A 21243-nucleotide genomic window follows, 5' to 3' on the forward strand; every position below is an offset into this window, starting at 1 on the left:
TTCTATAAAACTTAATGAACCTATTTGAGCAGCTGCAGTGGAGTCCATCCACAGGAGGCCACAGACATCACATGCACTGAAGTTGAGTGGTCTGTTTCCTAGCAACCCATTTACAAATACTTCAAATGTAGCATGTCTACTGTTGTGTGTGTTTTGGTAGCAAATGTTTTTTTTTGTTGTTGTTGTTTTTTTTTCTTTTTTTTTTTCTTTTCATTATATGTGAACACCTTTGGCCATTTTAAGACATATTGCTTTGGATTGGAAAAAAAAAAATAAAACTAAGTAATAATATAATATAATATAGTATAATATAATATTATATTATATTATAATAAATAATAAATATATATTTTTTAAAACCTACCAGAAAAGAGCATAATTTTTCCTGCCTGCTGTGTTTCCCTCTATCAAGCTGTGAGGGCAGGTGGATGTGGGGCGGATCTGGAAAAGTCATTAACTCCTGATATTCGCCTTGACTGTTGAATTTATTTCTGCCCACCTCCATTACCCTAAATAGAGCAACCAGACAAGACTCACTCAAGGGAAGCTCTGTGTCAACCAATCAAATGTGCACACGCATTCTGGGAAAAACGGCTTGTTATTGCAGCATGGCAGACTGATGTTTGACAAAAAAAACATCAAACATTAATTGAATTATTTCAGAAGAACCAAAAGAATTTCCATTGCCTTTGGCCTCACCCAAGGAGGTGGTAATTTACATACAAAAACAGGAGAAATATACTGATGCATAAAGATTAACTTCTTCCTCTCCCTTTGCGGCATGAGATTTGAGAATTAAATGAAAAAGACACTTTATGTAATACATTTACAGCAGGATGCAATGAAATAACCCATGGGTGCTGTAGGGTAATGAAGTCTGAATTAATCAGTTCAGTAAAACTGAACCAAAATCCATAAGAAATAAGACAATGACCAATCAGTTTGATTGAGGGTGCTGAGTATGTGACTTTTTCTTTTTATTTATTTTATTTCTTTTTTTCTCGTATCATTGTCACTTAATAAACAAGGGTATAACTGTGTGGTGAAGGAACACAAATAATGTCACATATCCCGATATCACTATAAATATCATTTATATGTCGATTTATTCACTAAGTACATACTTTAATTCGAAAATTTTACAAATGATGAATACAACAAGATTTAGCCAAAGGAAGCTCAGAATCGTTCAGAGTCAGACAACAGAGAAAGAGTAGTTTACTATTATATTATTAAGAGAGACTCTTATAACAGGATGAAAGCAGTGGTTCATGAAGAGATATGTCTATCTACATTGGTAGATCATTCCGGTAGGGAGAAACAGTATAGTGAAAGTGAGGGAAAAGTATTGTCTCTTTATGTTGGTACCAGCAGACACTTGTTCCTGTCCTGGATGGCTTTATGAAGTGGGGCTGAATGGTCAAACTATATAGAGTTGATAGAACATCTGGGAAGATGAGAAGTCATCCTTGATAGATTGAGTTGGAGATGGGGTTTTTCATCCAGATCCGTGCAGCTATCATGGGACAGTCGAGCAGGACCAAGACGTGCAGCTGTGGATGATCTTGGCCTTGACAAAGGCCAGATCAAACCCCATTGGACAGTTTTGGGAATCTGGAGTTTACTCACTGTTGGTGACTACTATTTTGAAGTGTTGTATGTGTGAAAAAGGAAGTGAAATAATAAACAAGACGGATGAAGTTTACTGCTCCTGTCTCGTGTGCTTCATTGCTTACTAACTCCTGACAGACCCCACACTCACACCACATGCTACTTAATATTAAACACAATTAGCTACAGATCATATATGCCCCGTTTCCACCGACGCGGTTCTGGAGAGGGTTCGTGGTCTGTATCCGTTCTTGAGCCATTCCGTGCATTTCCACTGCAGAAAATGTGGTTTTGGGTTGCAACTCTGGCTCTGGCTCCAGAACATGAACCATTCTGGTGGAAAAGGAGTAATAATGGCTGCAATCACTATTTGTAATGTTTATAAGTTAACTATTTTCTCAGTGATTCTTAATGGTTTTGTAACACCAAAAGTGTATTCACTTTCATACACAGAAATGTGTCCTCCACATGCTAGCTGACTATAAGTGTTGGGTGTAACACGTAATCAGATTACTTTTTGTAAGTAACTAGTAAAGTAATGCATTACTTTTAAATTTAAAACAAAATATCTGTTACTTTTTTTTCAAATAAGTAACTCAATAACATGACAGCTGAAAGGTTTGTTTGAGCTGCACAGATGTGAATTTACATTTCCTTCAGCCTGAGGTTATTCATTTCACTTTTGGTGTGAAAGGGCCTTTACATTTGCCAAAAACAGAACTTTATTTATTTATTTTAAACAAACAAGCAAGCCCAGCATAAGTGAGAAAAATAATGCATTACTTTACATAAAAAGTAACAAAGTAACACAATCAGTTACTTTTTTAGGGAGAAACGTAATAGTGTATATAACTTTTCTCAACACAGTTAACCATTAAATGAATAAATCATATTGCATGCCACTTTTGTAGTGGAGATAACATCCCGAAGTCAAAAGAAAAACATCTTTAAAACAAGTTCACCATCGCTTTCATATTCCCATTCCTATTCCAGCATTGTGGGAAGAGGTATCTGTTTGTTTTGTGCCCATTCCCAGTTTTTTTCTCTCTCTATTGAACTGGCCCCAGACCACCTTGTTGATCACCCAGCAACAGACACGCCAGTCTGTCCCGAGTCTTTCAGCCAGAGCGGAAACCCAGCGCTGAGCCTCTTCTGCAGGACTCCATGCAGCCTACCTGACTGCCCTACCAATGAACACTGCCCACATTCTGGGGCCCGGGGTGTCACACATAAAGAGATGTGACATCTCAAGCCTTGTTTTCTCCCCTGAATGGATGAAAGAAGTAATGTTGTCTGGATCTAGTCCCCTTGCAAACTTCCCAAACATATATTGTGTATGACTGGATGAAAAAAGGACAAATGTAAGATATCATTGTTTCCCTTAATAGTTAATTCCTGGTGCCTTTTATCAGTTGGCCTAAACCAGCTTGCTTAATTCTGTTGATTACAGACGTTTTATTCAATTTTGGTTTTCAAAAATATCATTTAACATAACTCAATCAACCCAACTACAGTAATTTATACCAACAAAACACTTTTTTTGTAAGCTAAATCATGTAGAAATAGCTCTTTAAGGAATCAGTGTAGAAACATTGATTATTGTGAGTTAAAGGATGGAAACAGAGATGTTGTGGGTAAAAGTGATGTCCAGAGGGGATATTTGCATTTAATGACCCTACAAGTTTGATTAAGCCATCAATATATAAGGAAAATATTTTATATTTTTAAAATATTTGAAATTTGAGGGAATAGCAAAACATTAAACTTGGTCAAATTTATCTGACAAAATTATTTGCAAAAAGGCAAACTATTTTATAAATATTTCTTTATTAATATTTCATAGATTCTTATGGAGCCCCTGGACATGACCTGCAGGAAAAAAAATAGTAGGCTAAATCATGCACATGATTTACTGTTTTGTTCCCTCAATTTACAAATCATGCACATGATTTATATATCGAGGTAATGAATTAGTAAATCGTATGCACTATTTAATTTTTTTTCTCGCATGTCATGTGCTGGGCTCTGTAGATTCTCTCTTGTTTTTGCATGTGTTCATAATGTCTTTGTATGACAACCTGACAAAAATTATGTTTCCACAATTTGGCATGCTTCATTGCGTTATCACAAATTGACTCCAAGCACAACTACGCAATATGCATACGAAATCATTTTTAATAACATTTGAATAACGTGTGAAGATGTCAATTTTCCAAGGCTGGACATCACATTTGGCCACTACTGTACACCTTGTATATGTTTTATAAGAACACGGGAACATTGAAAGAATCTGTCTCTTCTTACTGAGAATCTCAGATCAAGTACAGTACATTAAAATTAAATCAATGGAGAATATAAACATAGCTCTAAATAATGTCATAACTTTATTTTACATCATTTTCCATCCTGGAGTTTTTGGGACCTTCATTTCAGAGCTAAACGTCACATTTGCTACACATTCAACATCTCAGCAATTTTGCAATTGAATCACTCAACCCATAATAGCTCAAGTGTTAAATAAAAGATAACATAATTACAGGGGTATAATTTCAGACCCTAACTGTATACAGTAGAAAGCATGGAGCATTTCCCTAATGTAGTATGAATTGGTCCACAGTGCAGAGAGATAGATAGCCAGTCCAGAAGGTGGAAATTACTGCCACCCTTTGCTGTTATGAGATTCATTGCACAGTTGAGTAATCATGTGTGCCACCAACAATCGCCAGACACTCTGATTCTCACTACAGGTCCACAAATGTCTGAGCTCTCTTTCCCCAGAGGGTGAATAAACCAGATGGGTTCTAAATGCAAAATTTCATTTTGTATCATTAGTAGGTTAGTTCACCCCTCATTGGCTCACCATCTGCCATCAGCTCAGGCTTTTCATCCCTCCACTACGCTACTGTTGAGTATGAAACGCAGAAGTTTGATCTTTGATGCCTCTCAAAAGACACCAACGGTTCTCCTCAACAGCACTGGAACAAGATCACGTGGCCATTGCCATGTAGTCATTCTGCTAGAAATAATTGGTGAACAGTTGCGTTTTTATATCTGTTTTATTTTTTTCATAAATTAGCTTTACAATAATTTTTCTTTTCTTTTGGATTGGCCCCTATGGTATGAGGGAAATTTAATTCATGAATTAGAATTCATTTATCAAGTACCAAGATAATGTTATTTAGTTGGCCATATATAACCTAACAGTAATAATTTTCCAACATTTCTATATTCAAAGAGTTATACTTCAAACTTTAATCTTATAAAATTATTTATGCAATTGTAATTGCAGTGTAAATGGATTTTGATAATTAATTGGTAACAGCCCAACACTGTATAGTGTTAAATGAGCTTTATGTAAGAATGTTCATGTATTAAATCACATGTTTTCCAATGTGTGAACAGTTTGCAGTGTTGGGGAAAGTTACTTTTAAAAGTAACGCATTACAATATTGCGTTACTCCCAAACTAATTGTGTTACTTAGTTACTTTTTATGTTGCAATACTTATGTGTTACTTTTTTCTCACCTGGGCTGGGCTTGCTTGTTTGTTTTTAGTAATAAAAAAGTTCTATTTTTGGCAATTGTAAAGGCCCTTTCACACCAAAAGTGAAATGAATAAACCTCAGGCTGAAGAAAATGCAAATCACACCTGTACAGTAGAGGGCGCAGCTCAAACAAACCTTTCAGATGTGCTGCCATTCTGGATCGCAGAAGAAGAAAGTTCAATACTCTTACTTAAAAAAACACAATTTTTGCTTATTAGTTCGGTCGAATCGAATGTCAGCAGCAAAGACATTGGTTGATAAAGTGAGATTAAATACATAAAGTGCATTTGTGCTATTTAACATATTGAATTATTGCAGTTTTGTGTAATATTCAGAGTTTGCATTCACTGTTTTTATTCATTTTGAGGAATAATGAATCTGTTTTTGTAAATGTTTGCATTTAGTCTAGAACTACAATACCCATCATGTTCACACACAACACCTCTGCACTTATGCTGCCTTCACGTGCTCTCAGAACTATCGTAATTATGAGTTTCTTGGGTAAAAATTTTGTGCAATGAACTTGTAATCACCTCCTCAGAATTATCTAATTTCCGATAGCACATGAATGCAGCATAACTCACAATTCCTCTCAACATGAGGACAGGAGAGCTGTCAGTCAATACATGGGAAAACAATGTAACTTGAGTTACTTATTTGAGAAAATAAACTGGATATTATGTTGTAAATTCAAAAGTAATGTGTTACTTTACTAGTTACTTGAAAAAAGTAATATGATTACGTAACTTACATTACTTGTAATGTGTTAGGCCCAACACTGACAGCTTGAAATGAAACTTAAAAAACGAGACCTTCCCCAATGCTCGACTGATTTTTATGTGAAGGACTCAGAACGTTTTTGCCAGGAAAATCAAAAGGATGTGACGTTTACACTCGCTCCAGAGAGCCTCTCTTCCATTCAATAACACATGAAACGAATGAATGCTTATACAATGTTCAGGATAAAGCCGAAAGAGCCATTCTCTACTGTAATGTCAATGTGTAATGCAAAAAAAAAGGGATTCATTTTAACATAGTCTCACATAGTCTATAGTCTCAAATATACTTTATAATCAAACGATCATAACAGTGTAATTTTAATGACTTCATATGTCGGCATGAAATGCCAGTGAATCGCAGAGCTGGTTCAAACACATCCACATCACTATGATCAGAAGCTTTCTAACAGCTGTTTTCTCACCGCTGACATTTGTGTGGTTTATTTTGTTATTGAGAGGAAAACGTGCAGCACATATTTACATATCTAAACGTCGCTCTCAGCAGTTTGTTCGTTAACAGTATATCACTGCAAAGGTATTTCCAACTTCTTTTTACTTCTGAGCGAAGAACAAAAAAGAAGTTGTCCATGAGTATATCAGGGCATTGAATCACGTTCAGTTATTGCTGCTGCAGTTCACTTAACGGCCACCGGTGTCGCTAATAACAAAGGTTTCTGAATTCTACATGTGGCCCCTTTAATTAGTGTAATTAAAAGATGTTCAATAGTACATAACTTTGTGCTTTATACATAATTATGCTTTATACATAATATATATGCTTTATACATAAATATACTTTTTCTACTTGAGCATGCATCTCCCAAAATCCCTGATAGTTATTGTCCTTGGGCCTTTACACCTTTCTGCAGAATCATCTTGTAGTCTTATTCCTATAGATTGATGCTTATAGATTCCAGAAATTAAACATTCTAGTAAAATGTATACCCTGAATGCACCGTATAAGTCTGCCAAATGCATAAATGTAAAATATAAATGTTATAGTTGTCTCTGCCAGTTTGGCTGGGGTAGTAGAGAGTATAACACACTTCAGCACTATGTACTGTGTTCATGTTAATTTTTTGCAGACTGAAAAGCTCCAGCTAAATATTCCTTACTACACTCTTCCGATTTGATTACCAACACTGTGAAGCATCAAGGATGTTAGACGTGATCAACAGAACTGTTGGAGATGTGACCTGCTTTACCTATTTTCATTGATTCGCATCTTGTCTGAAGACTTCTTGATCTGTGAATGCTTTAACATCTAATTACAGACTGCTAAATTATGGTTGTATAGGAGTTAACTTCTGTGCAGAGTGTTCCTTTAGGTTTCCCCGCAAGGGTGTTTTATTTCGGGAGACAGTCAGCTAAGAAGATTATAAGAGCAGTTTTCAATTTATCTCCCACCCCCAGACTCTCCTTATTGACTGACTTCCTTATCACGGTTTACCAGAATCCAGAGAATGACTGGCATCGTCATCCCAATCTGACACTTTGGAAACTGCTGTTTTTTGGAGAGTATAAATTAGTTCAGGCCGTTTTCAACCCAAAACGTGTTTGCTGTTGTGCATTGTTTTAGCTTCGCTCTATCCAGTTTTGAACTCTGAAAATATACGATTAGAAGTAATTTCAGGTCAGGGATGATGTGTTCGGTCACACTTTACATTGATGTTTATGTTGCAGAGTAATTACATTACAAGTAATTCACATGCTTGTAAATACTTATTGTTTCTATTGTACTTCATTAAAATGTAACATGGACACTGCTGCTGTCATTTTGAATTAAATGAAAGCAAATCTACTTTCTTTTTTTTCTTTTTTTTCTTTTTTTTTACTTTGCTGAGATTTATTTTACACCATATTATCTCAAAAAATCAGAACAGAAGATGTGTGAAGTTTATTATCTATTGACAAAGCTGTTTTGGAGCTGACAGAACTACATGCGTCACTGATATTCATCCATGCTGAGCCTGGATATAATTATTTGTGAAAACTACAAAATGTAGTGAAAGTTGTTCTTATCTATTTGTTCAATGACAAGAGGCTGTGCTTTAAAATTGTAACATTTCTTCTTGTATTTTGGTTTACTTTTTGTCTGCACCAAATGCATGCATGCTTATTAGAGCAACGCACATGCATAAAACTATTGCACAATTAAAACGATTTGCAAAAGTAATCACGGTGAGTGGGCAGAGTGTCCGTCAATTGATAAAACACACGATCTCTCTCACACACAGAGCAATGCAAACTGGTAAAAAAAAAAAAAAAAGAAGAAGAAAAAAACATATACAAAGCATATAAAAAGCGTTGCGAAGAGAAGGTGGCCAGTGTCTGGGATTTCAGTGGTGGAGATGTTGTGTTCGGGGAGGGTCGACTTTGAGCTGACATTGAGAGTGACGGTCTGTGCTTCATGTAACATCTCTGGACGCTCATGGTAGACGGAGCTGCTCCTGTCTCTGGCTCTTTCCCCCTGTCCTTCAGCACCACAGAATTGGACAGCACCAGACAACCAGACCCTCGTTCACCTTTCCCCTCAGGATAGCTGTTTGCCTCACTTGACTTTATGGAAACATTTCGCACTGTTTTGGACAAGTAAAATTCCAAGAGTTCGTATTGGAGAGGAACCAACGGATACGCACCGCCGCAACCAAACTGGCAGGAAAACTGTTCCAGTGTAAGTAAATCATATTTGACTGCCATAAAACTCAGCTAGAGGCATTTTAATGCCTTTGTGTTCATAGTTTGGGGAAAATCTGCTTGCATAAGTTATTTAAAAGTTGAACAGCTAAAACGAACTGTTTTAACACACATCTGTCTGAAATGTCTTTTATTCTTGTAAAACGCGATGTTTGTGCGCGCATATCAGACACGATTGTGCATAGTCGAATGTTTTTCTTTCTTTTTTTTTTTATCAATATTTTAGTCTCACATTCATTTGTCCTGATAAAAAGCTCCCGCAGCTGCAAGTTTACAGTTTTGCGCGACTTTTTGAGCCCGCATTTCAGCGCGAGCTCACCGACGGTCTGCGCGCGCACTTCTGGGCTTTTGCAAACGCTCCGCGCGCTTGGAACTTCGTTGATTTTAGCCGGATGTATAACTATAATTTAACGAGATTATACGAACTGTTCGACATAAACAAAGTGTGATCTGTTATTTGGATTTGGGAGAAAATGATTTAAAATCCGTTTGAATAATTTTAATTCAGTAAACTATGCAAATAATTTGCTCTCGAGAAACTGTTTTGGACACGTTAAAGTTTTAGATAAAAGAAATGTACAAAATCGATTCTTTTAGTTATTTAAAAATAAAGAAATGTGTATAGACGCGTTTTGTCTGAGCTGTGCGCGCTAAACTGTGCACCAATTTGTATTTTATTCAGTTGGGTAAGTGCATATTATTTTATTCAATCATTTTTATTTTAATATTATTGTATTAATAAATTGACCTCGAATGCATGTGACGAACACAATAATGTGTATATCTAAACGACAATTTCTCTCAATCGTTTCCAGGTCAGTGTCAAGCTTCATTGGCGTTTTTTGAATCTAATCGTTGGTTAATCGAACCGCGAAGCTGCTGTCTACGTGGACCGGTGCTGAACTTTTCCGTCCGACCGCCAGGACCAAACCCAGAGACATGGCCACGAACGGCACGAAAGCCTCCGATGGACACGTTTTAACAGAGGTGAACGAAGCGCCCACCGCCAATGACAAACCAAAAACTCTGGTGGTTAAAGTTCAGAAGAAAAAGGACATTCCTGACAGAGAAACATGGCAGGGAAAATTTGACTTTCTTCTGTCTTGTGTTGGCTATGCCATTGGACTTGGCAATGTCTGGAGATTTCCTTATCTATGCGGAAAAAACGGAGGAGGTAAAGAAAAAAAATCCTGGTTCTTTTTACCATATATTTCCCCCCTCGAAACAAAAGGAGTAAAAAAAAAAAAAAAAAAAATCTGATTTCGTACGAAACGAAAATCATATACAAACATATGCGCGTTTTGTCCAGGATACGCGCAAAGCGCGCAATCATTGGAAGCGCAAAGATCCTAAACAGTGGATTTTATAAACGGATACATATTTGAATATGTCTCATTATATTACTCTTCTGTCTGTATAGGGGCGTTCTTGATTCCCTACTTTTTGACCCTCATATTTGCTGGGGTCCCGTTGTTTCTTCTGGAAACGTCCCTCGGTCAGTACACGTCCATCGGTGGTCTTGGAGTGTGGAAACTGGCCCCTATGTTCAAAGGTAACCAACATGGATCACAAATAACACTCAGATTAACTACTATGTAAATGATGGTGTCACTCCCGTAATTTCAGTCGTACTGTGTCCTTGCCAAAAATGATCTGAAACATGGAGTTATTATAGCGCACATGTTTCCGTAGGTGTTGGCCTGGCAGCAGCAGTCCTGTCCTTCTGGCTTAACATTTACTACATAGTCATAATTGCTTGGGCAATTTACTATCTGTATAACTCATTCACCACAGTAAGTACATGCTTTTCACTTCAGGAATCAAAGGGCTAAAATACCATGACTATGACTAATGAACGTCCTGTTTCAGGAGCTCCCCTGGAAAACTTGTGAAAACCCTTGGAACACAGACAGATGTTTCTCAAACTACAGCCAGGCAAACACCGCCAACTTGACGAGCGCCGTCGTGGAGTTCTGGGAGTAAGGGCAGATTTTTTGGAATTTCGTATTCTAGCAACATGCAGACACTTTCCTTTTGTCCTCGGCTGTGTAAAAGAGCCACTGTTGTTCCACAAAAATGTGGCTATTGTGCTATTTTTGGCAAACAACCCTAGTTGAATGTTTTGCATCTGCAATTAGTCGAGCTCTGTTTGTGGGTTACGTGGGCTGACAGATATGAATTCTCTAATAATGTTTATTCTCCCTCAGACGGAACATGCATCAGCTGACTGATGGTCTGGAGCAGCCGGGAGAGATAAGACTGCCACTAGCAATAACACTGGCCATCGCCTGGGTCCTGGTCTATTTTTGTATCTGGAAGGGCGTAGGCTGGACTGGAAAGGTAAGAATGCCCTTGCACAGCACACACGTGACATTCAGACAAAGTCAAAATTAGGCCTGTATGATCGAGGCTTTGGGATCACGATCTCGATCTGCAAATAATTTCATGCTTTATGGAGCTCTCGAATTTCTATTTCTTTAGGCGCGTTATCGCACGACATCAAAGCAGACGTGCTTTCTTCTTAAGGCTGTTAATGTGTCTTTCAGGTGGTATATTTCTCAGCGACATACCCGTATTTCATGCTATTTATCCTGTTCATCCGTGGAGTGACGCTGCCTGGAGCGAAAGAGGGCATTTTGTTCTATATCACGCCTGAGTTCAGCAAGCTGAAAGAATCAGAGGTAGAGCGCTTTGTAATTATCATACGGTAATAGACGTGTGCTCACAGGCGTATAATTTGGTGAATTTTTGCCATGTCTCGTCTTCTGTCTTAGGTGTGGCTGGATGCAGCCACTCAGATCTTCTTCTCTTACGGTCTGGGCCTGGGCTCTCTGATCGCCCTCGGGAGCTACAACCCTTTCAACAACAATGTTTACAAGTATGCAGCAACTGTAAGACTTATTAAGGGGCTTCAAATGGTAACTCTAATTTGATCTGTACAGACACAAGCTTGACTAATCATCTCTTTTGTGTGTTTTGTATTTCAAAACAGCCAAGCATTTCTGAAACGGTTTTTGCCCACACAAAATGCTTCCTCAGTATGATAGATAGATAATATTATCTTAAAAATAAAGGCTCCAAAAGGGGGGTTTATGCCATAGAAGAATCATTTTTGGTTCCCCAAAGAACCTGTCAGTGAACAGTTCTTAAAAGAACATTATTTTTCTTAGTATGAAGAACACTTAAAGAACCTTTTGTGCAATGGGTTCTTCATTCCAATAAAGAGGCTTTATTTCTGAAAATGTAGGATAAATAACTAAACAATCCCATGCTTTCTTCTGCTTCCCAGAGATTCTATCATCGTCTGCTGCATCAATTCCTTCACCAGTATGTTCGCTGGATTCGTCATTTTCTCTATCGTAGGTTTCATGGCTCACATCACAAAGCGGTCCATAGCAGATGTGGCTGCATCGGGTAATTATGATGGACTTCAGTTTGATCACTGGATAAAGACCTACTACTATAAGTTACACAGTGTTTTGCCATCCGGTGTCCATTATTAGTCAATAAGCAGTTATAAGCATTTCATGGTAGCTCATAAAAATGAGTCCATAGCACTTGCCATGAATACTGTACATGACTTTTTTGCATTAAAGTCACAAATACTGAACTATTTTAAATGAACCTAGCACAGTAACTAGAAACTGTTTTTGAACACATCAAATGTCATACCATCCACCCCAACCCCCAAAATCATGATTATGGCCTGCTTCAACCGTCACGACTGCATCTAAAATCTTGTTGATATAATCTGCTGAACTGTTCAGTTCATTGCATTAAATTGTGTTTTTAATTATTAACTAATTGTAATAAGCAAAAATGTAATGTTCAGCTCTGTCCCACATTTTGTGCAATATAATATAATATAATATAATATAATATAATAATATTTTAAAATTGACATAGAAGTATCATCATTTGGACCCTTAATTTCTGCAGCATGCAAGCAAACAAACTCAATTTGGCGTCTGTCAAAAATAAACCATCAAATCTGCTACCAAAGAAAAGAAAATCAAGAACAAATATTTTTCTTTAAATTACTTGTATATATCTTGATCATTTTTTTTTTATTTATTAAATTATTTTTCTAATTATTATTTATTTATTTAATAAAACAATGATCAGAAAAATCTAAACATACCAAACATTAGACAAATCAGTGTTTCTGGTAACAGGGTTGCAAATATTACAAACCTCAGATAAAATGTATAGTAAATAAAACAGCTATTTTCAATATTTAGTTTGAGGTTTACAATTACACTCCATGTTTTCTAGCAGTTAAGCACCTCCTTTTAATGAACATTTGAACAAAATTACAAAATTAAAGACATTACAGATTTATTTTTTAGAATATTCTATGACATTATTTCTGTAAGTCTATGCCATCAAACGCATCCTAGAAAACTAATTGCGCGTGTTCTGCTCTCCAGGGCCGGGGCTGGCGTTCTTGGCCTATCCAGAGGCAGTCACACAGTTACCCATCTCACCGCTCTGGGCAATTCTGTTTTTCTCCATGTTGCTCATGCTTGGCATTGACAGTCAGGTAAAAAACATGCTTCGAACATGCATATTACTGTACATGTGTATTTAGGCACGCATATATGTCCTAGTCTTTTTGAAGTAGCCTTTTATTTCCATTCATTTCTAAATAAAAACAAAGCTAGAGAGGGGAGGTACTCCAATTATTTTATCTCTCAAAGAACTTTAATTTTGTAAATATACCATTTTAGTAAAAATGTGCAGTGCATGTTCAATTTTCTGACCCTTAAAATCACAGCTGTTGTAACCTAATGTGTTCATGTGAAGCATGATAGAGATTACCAAATGAAACACATTTTAGGTAACCTGTCTAATCAGTTTTAATCGCCATATATCTTTTAAAACAAGTGCTCTTCTCTTGTGTGTAGTTCTGTACGGTGGAGGGCTTCATCACTGCTCTCGTCGACGAGTTTCCCCGCTTGCTACGAGGAAGACGAGAGATCTTCATCGCTGGTGTCTGCCTGGTGTCGTATCTGATCGGCCTGTCGAACATCACACAGGTGAATGCACCAGTCTCATCTTTCTGTGGATTTCACATCAGCTGGAGGCTGATGGCGATTCTATTCTAAACCATGTAATGGGATATATGGTAAAAATACATAAAGAGTAAGAGCTCTTGAATTTGCATTAATAGGATCACCTCCGCGGACAGAAGCATTTGAGTGTTTTTTGCTGGGATATGGGATGACTCTGGAGTGTTCAACCACTATATAACCTCAAACTGTTATATAAAAGCTAGGGGGGGGGGAATCAATTATTATTATTTAATAGATAATAAATAAAAATGAAAAGTTGTGTATAGTCACTGATTTACATTAAACTTTAGGGCAAGAGATTAGTTTATGTGCAGGAAAATAATGGAATGAGACTTTTTGGGTTTGTCTTTTAAAATCAGCATAAAAAGTAATTTGGTTCATTGACGAATCATATACAACTATATACAATCCATTTCTATTGGATTTTTTCTTCCTAAACAGGCAGCTTAACTTAGAAATACTTCACATTACAGAAGTAAAATGAGTTGTTAACATAATTTCATGTTGACCTTAATAAAGTGCATGTGGTAATACAGCAAATCACTAAGATGCTCTATTGGATGTGCAATTATGCATAATCCTCACCCAAACACTGCATACATTTCAGGCCAGTCATGTGACATACAAAGCTTGTTTTGCTAATGCTCATTGCTGCTACCATGCATCCACAGCCTTTGAACCCCTAAACACTGTTAACTAGATGAGAGAGCGGTTTCCTAAACCAATCTGATCTGGTTCTTTCTTCTCTCGACAGGGTGGCCTCTATGTGTTCAAACTCTTTGACTACTATTCCGCCAGTGGAATGTGTTTGCTGTTCCTGGTGTTCTTTGAATGCATCTCCATATCTTGGTTCTATGGTAAATACGCAATAACTGTGTGTAATAAATCAATACATTTCCATTTTCCAAGTTGCGGTGTTGAGAAGTTGATATTTCAAGCATGGCCTGCAGTGTGACATTTAACATACGCTTAAAAAAATATTTTTGAAAAATTGCATGCTGTGTTGATGACGCCATTAAGTGAACACGTCTGAAATACGTTAATCTGTTTATCACACCACAAAGAATCATTGAAATCAAGTAGGTGAGAAAGAATGCTTTTAGGTTTTGTAATTATTAATTCATTTGCTTTTTATTCTTCACATCCAGACATAACACACAACGCATGCTAATTATTATCACAGATCTTTATAATTCATGCTAATCTGGGTGCCAGACTCATTTCCACAGTCAGTTGATTTGAATGAATATGAACCTGTAGGATCTTAATTGTTGTGCATGGCAGGCTTGATTATGCAAACTACTGCACGATTCTCTATTTGCATTTATGAAGCGGGCACACTTAGCAGACCTCCAATAATCCTCCGCGAACTGCTCATGCATTGTTAGCGTATAACTCGCCTCTTAATTCTTATTTTGTGCAGGTGTCAATAAATTCTACGGCAACATTGAGGAGATGATCGGCTACCAGCCCTGCATTTGGTGGAAGCTGTGCTGGGTCGTATTCACCCCTTTGATCGTGGCGGTAGGTGGTTTTACCGCGTCTTTGTGCACTGGAAGCATTTCCGAGATGCAAATACAGACTGACTGTTTGTTCCTTCTGTCATAGGGTGTATTCATCTTCAGCGCCGTTCAGATGGTCCCGCTTACAATGAACAATTACGTGTTCCCAAAGTGGGGGCAAGGTGTAGGCTGGTGCATGGCCCTGTCATCCATGATTCTTATCCCGGGATACATGGGCTACATGTTCCTCACCCTGAAGGGCTCATATAAAGAGGTATCGCTACCATTTTTATGCCTGCGAAAGTCCTCACAGCCACAGGTGCAAGTGTCAGGGAACATGAAAGTATCTCCACTGACGACAGTGGAGTAATTGATTCAGATTGCGTGCATTATTAATGCAGATGTTCCAGCATGGGGCGAAGCATGCACTGTTTCTATTTCGTGGCTATTGGATTCATTCTAATTGCATCAATTAGTCTTCACTTCTTGCCGTTTGAGCATGCAATCACAACTTGGACTGATTGTAGAAATTAGGAGATTTTGCTGAAGATGTTTTTCGCTGCATGAAGCGTACTTCAGGTTTCTAAGACTAGTAATTAGGAACAAAGTGCACCAATCTCAATTCAGTGTGGTTGTAGCTTGTGACACACTTGGTTCCCACTAGGGAAGCAAAAGTTTAGATTTGGCTTAGTTGAGATTTCTGCATTTGTACCATCTTTGCTCAGTGGGAATAGCTTGTCTTTCTTGGAATGGCAGCTGACGATTTTCCTTCCCTTCTGCAGCGCCTTCGGATAATGATTCAGCCCACATCGGTGGTTCGGACTCAAGAGAACGGGCCCGAACAGCAACCTGAAAACCCCACCCCAGCCAACGACGAGGCCTACATCTAACCGCCGTCCTCCTTCTTCACCCGTACTATCAAAGGTCAACGTTCAGAGAAAGAATTAAAGAGTCGATCACAACCAAGGACTTCCATGTCTAAAGTATATTCACCTACCTCCGAGGGAAAACCAACCTGATTACAGTTTGACTTCTTTTGGTACATATATACGTATGGTCAAAAAACAATCTATTCAGCAATGTTCTAGGGTTAATCTGTATTTCATATGCAAGATGTTAGTCTTTCTAAAAAACAAAGGGTCACAGCGTAAGCACAGGACATAATTTAAACGATAATTCAAGATTTGGCGTCCCAGTGTAATTCCAACACCACAGTGTTAATTTGATATATTACATGTAATTAATGTATTAAAATATAAAAATACAGTTGTAGGTTAGAATCGAATTGTATCTGATTGTATCTGAAAATATATATATATAAACTATATCTATATAGCTATATAAAAGCAGAGAGTGAGAATATGGGAGTGTGCAACGGGCCGAGACTGAACCTTGATGTCAAGGTTACGTAGCCAGACTACACTTTTCAAGACTGTACAGTTTCAAACAGCCCTTTTCTCCCGTTTAGCCCTCGGGCGAAATCCTGAAAAGCACAAGACCAGTATGGATTTGGGTTTACAAACGCCCCGGGCAGTCATGCATTACCAGCCGCAGGGGCAAATTGACATCAAAAAAAGACTGTTACTATTTTTTTCCTTTTTTTTCTAAGACAAAAAATAACTTTATATGTGTTTTTTAGAATAATTTTAGTACATGTTTTCTATGTAAGAGTAAGAAGGACCAAATTCATGTTTATGCTACTGACAGATCTGAAAAACTGTTCTACGTCGCACCGTATCACTGCACAGGGTCCGAAAAATCGTTTTTTGGGGCAGACGTACCCCGCGAAACCACTGTTAATCCTGCTCACCACATTTGCGTGCCACTCCTCAGGAAAAATGGCGAAAGTGACCAAAATTTGCTCTCCTGGATCGAAAACGATTATAGCTGTGAGCAGCCTTCAGCAAATAATCAGTCCTGAGCAGAAGCTATAGTCTGTTGCCATGGTTTCTAGGGTCATTTTTTTCAGACATCGTTGACAAACCAGCACTATGTGTCAAAAACGAACAGAGCCGTCGTTCGAATGAGAAAATGTAAAGGAAAATTATGTTCTTTTTAAATCTGCAGACTAGTTGGGCAATAAATCATTTACATGGAATAATATAAATGAATATACGTGTGTGTGTGTGCGTGTGTGTGTGTGTGTGTGTGTGTTCTTTCCACTGTTTTATTTTGAAATGCCACTGGTGAAAAGCACAAAGCTTTAAGTTCACAAGCCACAAAGGTATCGAAAATGAACACTGTTAGTTTGCTTCTACGGCAGCTACATGTGACAGAGATCTGGATTAATTAGTCGATTTATTCTCTGCAAGACGTCTGATGAAAATGTGCAATCAATAAGAGTTTTTTCGTGAAATTGTATAAATTTACCATTCATCAGATTTCTCTCTGAAACAATGTTGTAAAACTGTACCGTGTAAAAGTACCTGTGAATGTCCGTTTTGAGGTTTTTGTCTTGTTGAAGAACCTTATATTATTTGCTGTTTACTGCAATAATGCATCGATCTCAGAAACTAAAGCACATATCTTTATGAAATGTAAAAAAGAATAGTAATAACAAATGAATAACAATGATGGAAGATTATAAGAGAATAGATAATATGTCTAGTCGAACAAAATATTGTTTTGTATATTTCTAACTGTTTGGGCCTAATGTAAAATATTCTATGTAAAGAAAATATATATATATATAAATATATATAATAAATGTCTTTAGATGGTGTTATATAAAAGCATGATTGCCATATGTTATCTGATTTAAAAAAAATAAAGTATTATAGATTATAATGTGTGCTATATGTCTTGTCTTTTTTTACATTTTTTTTTATTTAGTTTTAATTTTTACTGAATAAATAAACTAATCAGCTCATTTAAAACAGTTTTAATACTTTCTCTTGTTATGACATTGCTAAATGAATTATTAAAAGGAGCAGAATAATCTTTGATCATTAAAAAACCCTATTCATTTATTCTGATATAAAGATGATTAAGAGGGAAAAAATATCATTATAAATAAGCAATTTCTATTTTTTAAGTGGTGTAGCATTGCTCACAATTCACAGTTTGAGCAATTATGTATATAAAGACAGGAAGGTTGAATATAATGGTTTCCTCTGACCTGTTCGTGGATTAATAGATGCCCTGATGGATTCTGTCCAGAGAGGATAATTCATCTCTCTCAGCGATTAACCACTTAATAGTCCCAATGGAGCTCCGTTATTAAACTAGCTCTGACTGTCAAATGGAATGAGTAAACAAATGATTTATTTACCAGAGTCTGATGATAAAATTTAATTATTAAATACACACAGTCATAAATTATGTAAAATATTCTATATCAATCTTTCAGTTCAGAATGCGATCACAAATGTAATTTTATTGGAAGTCTGTTTCTCAATTATTTGATATGTAACTGATATCCATACGATGCAGCCTAGAGGTTACATTGTAGATTTCCATATTCCGACATTCCCTGTGGCCCACATATACCACCGCTGTGATATAATAGCTTGTGCTTTTGGATCCAATTGGCATGTTAAATCTAGTCTGGGTGGGGGGTTGATCAGGGACGAGACATTTGGAGGAGGCTCCGTGTCAGAGTCTCTCCCTGGAGTCTTCAGTGCTGAACCAATGACAGATGTGCTGGAGGTAATTTACTTCAGGCAGTGCATAAAGTATAATTGTAAATCTGTTTCAATAAAGCACTACTTCAGAGCCAGGCCTAGAAGCCTAATCACTAAGAGCCAAAAATCAACTTGCACTTGAAAAAAATAAAATAAAAAATATTATTATTATTATTTGTACTGCCCTTAAACAAAATGTTAAGAGATATTGTAGGTGTCTGCCACATACCTGACATTTGTTTTATACTGACATTTAGCTTTTGTAAAATCAAAATTTTAAGCTGCAATACTGATAGTAGCCATTGCAGTCCTAAATGTTGTTTAGATAATAAATTGTGTCCATCTAAACACACACACACACACACACACACACACACACACACACACACACACACACACACACAGGTTTATGCTCTTATCAGTGTTTTGCACATGGTAGGCCAGGATATTCATTGTTAGCTGAGGCATTTATTCAAATTATTTCAACTGTATCTTGATGTTACACACACATGCCTAGTAAAATAAATGTATTTGAAATGTGTAAAACCGACAGCTGCTGAATATCTAATCTGTTCTTTTAGTTCTACTAATGAATTGGCCTGTAGAATCATGATGGCACTACAGAGGACAAATTAGGAAAAACGGATGAGAATTTAACATCAATAATACCAGAGTAACAGTGAAACATTGATTTATTTATTGCCATGTCACATTTCTGCAAGTATACTTTTCATTAATTAGTATTTTGAATGGGTCTATCTTTTTGTTTCTGATTGTTTCTTTGTTTCTGTCATTTTTGTATTCTCTGATTTTTTTCGCTTTTATTTGACACGTCTATTTCACTGTTTTTTTACAGTCAATGCTGTAAAGTGATCTTATTTTGTACTGCCTTTGTTGATGTTGAATGGACCAATATTGTTTCATTTATTATCTTAGTTATCGCTTTGTTCTGTTTAATAATATTAGTTTTTTTATGTATCCATTTATCATTTATTATAAAGCTATTGTCATTTTGAAAGAGTGTGGTGTATGAATATAGCGAATGTGCGTTAACCTGAAGGTGACTCAGTTCCTTGCTATGCATTTTTGTGTGAAATGACTCATTTTCATACATATTGAGGGGGAGGAAAGCACTTCGAAAAATTGATATTCCAGGGAGCGCTCAAACACATTTTGAGAGGATCAGATTTCTGCTTTGTTGCTCATGTTGTTCTGTTTTTACAGACAATTACCTCACATTATGACAGCGGCTCAGGCAATGACGGCCAGTCAATACTGTTCCAACCTTTGGTTTATTATACAAGTTAGATGAACTAAGCACTTGGGGAGGATGAATCCAAGAATTTTACACAAGAAAATAACTACTTGTGGTTTGGATGCTTATGGTACAGCTGTTGCAGCAGAACAGAAGCCTTCAGCAAACACTACCTTTCTAGTAGTGTCACACCAGGACAAAAAATATGGCTCATTTTTAAACCAGCAATATAAACACATGTCTAGATTTTTTTGAGCAATTGACGAGAACAGAAAGACCAGTCTCTATGATGTAAGCCCACAGTGCCGTTAGCAGGCTAGCATGAGAAGCAAACAATAGCAATAGTAGGGCTTAAAAGGTGAAATTAGCTACACTGGCCTAAAGCTAACAGATTTGACAGCTTCAGTGAAAAAAAATAAAATAAAATTATATATATATATATATATATATATATATATATATATATATATATATAGAGTTAGGTAAACTGCATTACCGCTTTCTCAAAAGACCAACACTGCAATTCACCAGTATGTGATGTGTTTTGTTGGCTGGTTTCCTGTGTGAGATTCTGCTGTTTTGGTTGGCCAGCATAATATTCTGGTGCTGTGGTAAGAACCAACACTAGCCCTAAATAACTCTATACAGAAAGTGTACTTGGGTATGCGTAACCACTGAAGTATTGTTTGGTGTGTAGCTTACTGTAAATACATTTGAAATTAAAAGTTTTAAAATCTAAATATGTATTAGATAGGCCAATGCATACAAAATAAAATTACTACAGCAATGTAGATTTGAAATAAAAGTAGACCATTGCTGCGATTAATCCAGCTAAATGTTTGTTTCAGATCATGGTAGATGGTATCTAGCTGGTCCAAGCCGGTGTAACGGAGGCCAGCTAGTAAAGAGCTGTGGAGTTAAACAAGGACGTAAACAAGGAAGCGCTGCACTGAGTTCACTACGTATGACAACAAGTATTCTCATCGCTTCATTACATTACAGTTGAACAACTTTAGTCACGCTGTATATTTTCACCATGTTTTTACTACTTTTCTGGACCTCAAAAGGTGCAATGACATTGCTGCCTATGTGTGGCTTAGATACCCTCGGATTTCATCAAAAATATCTTAATTTGTGCTCCGAAGATGAATGAAGGT

At 36.8% G+C, this 21243-nt stretch overlaps 1 protein-coding gene across 1 annotated transcript; it reads left to right on the plus strand.

Moving 5' to 3' along the window:
- Nucleotides 1-8116: 8116 nt before the first annotated feature.
- On the plus strand, nt 8117-17999 carry slc6a1b (solute carrier family 6 member 1b). Its single transcript, XM_051912647.1, has 15 exons — nt 8117-8608; nt 9447-9805; nt 10052-10183; nt 10324-10424; nt 10501-10610; nt 10839-10971; nt 11178-11312; nt 11406-11509; nt 11921-12045; nt 13062-13174; nt 13539-13670; nt 14461-14563; nt 15130-15230; nt 15315-15482; nt 15991-17999. The coding sequence occupies exons 2-15, from the start codon at nt 9571-9573 to the stop codon at nt 16096-16098; spliced, it is 1800 nt and encodes a 599-aa protein (XP_051768607.1). The 5' UTR covers nt 8117-8608; nt 9447-9570; the 3' UTR covers nt 16099-17999.
- Nucleotides 18000-21243: the final 3244 nt, after the last annotated feature.

Source organism: Ctenopharyngodon idella, chromosome 11 (assembly GCF_019924925.1).
Source record: "Ctenopharyngodon idella isolate HZGC_01 chromosome 11, HZGC01, whole genome shotgun sequence".
Lineage (NCBI taxonomy): Eukaryota > Metazoa > Chordata > Actinopteri > Cypriniformes > Xenocyprididae > Ctenopharyngodon > Ctenopharyngodon idella.

Excerpts from the sequence above, each read along its gene's own strand:
- slc6a1b (XM_051912647.1), top strand. The coding sequence starts at position 9,571 with ATGGCCACGAACGGCACGAAAGCCTCCGATGGACACGTTTTAACAGAG. Across the intron at positions 10,611-10,838 it reads GCCGTCGTGGAGTTCTGGGA|ACGGAACATGCATCAGCTGA; the intron begins GTAAGGGCAGAT and ends ATTCTCCCTCAG. Across the intron at positions 12,046-13,061 it reads AGCAGATGTGGCTGCATCGG|GGCCGGGGCTGGCGTTCTTG; the intron begins GTAATTATGATG and ends TCTGCTCTCCAG.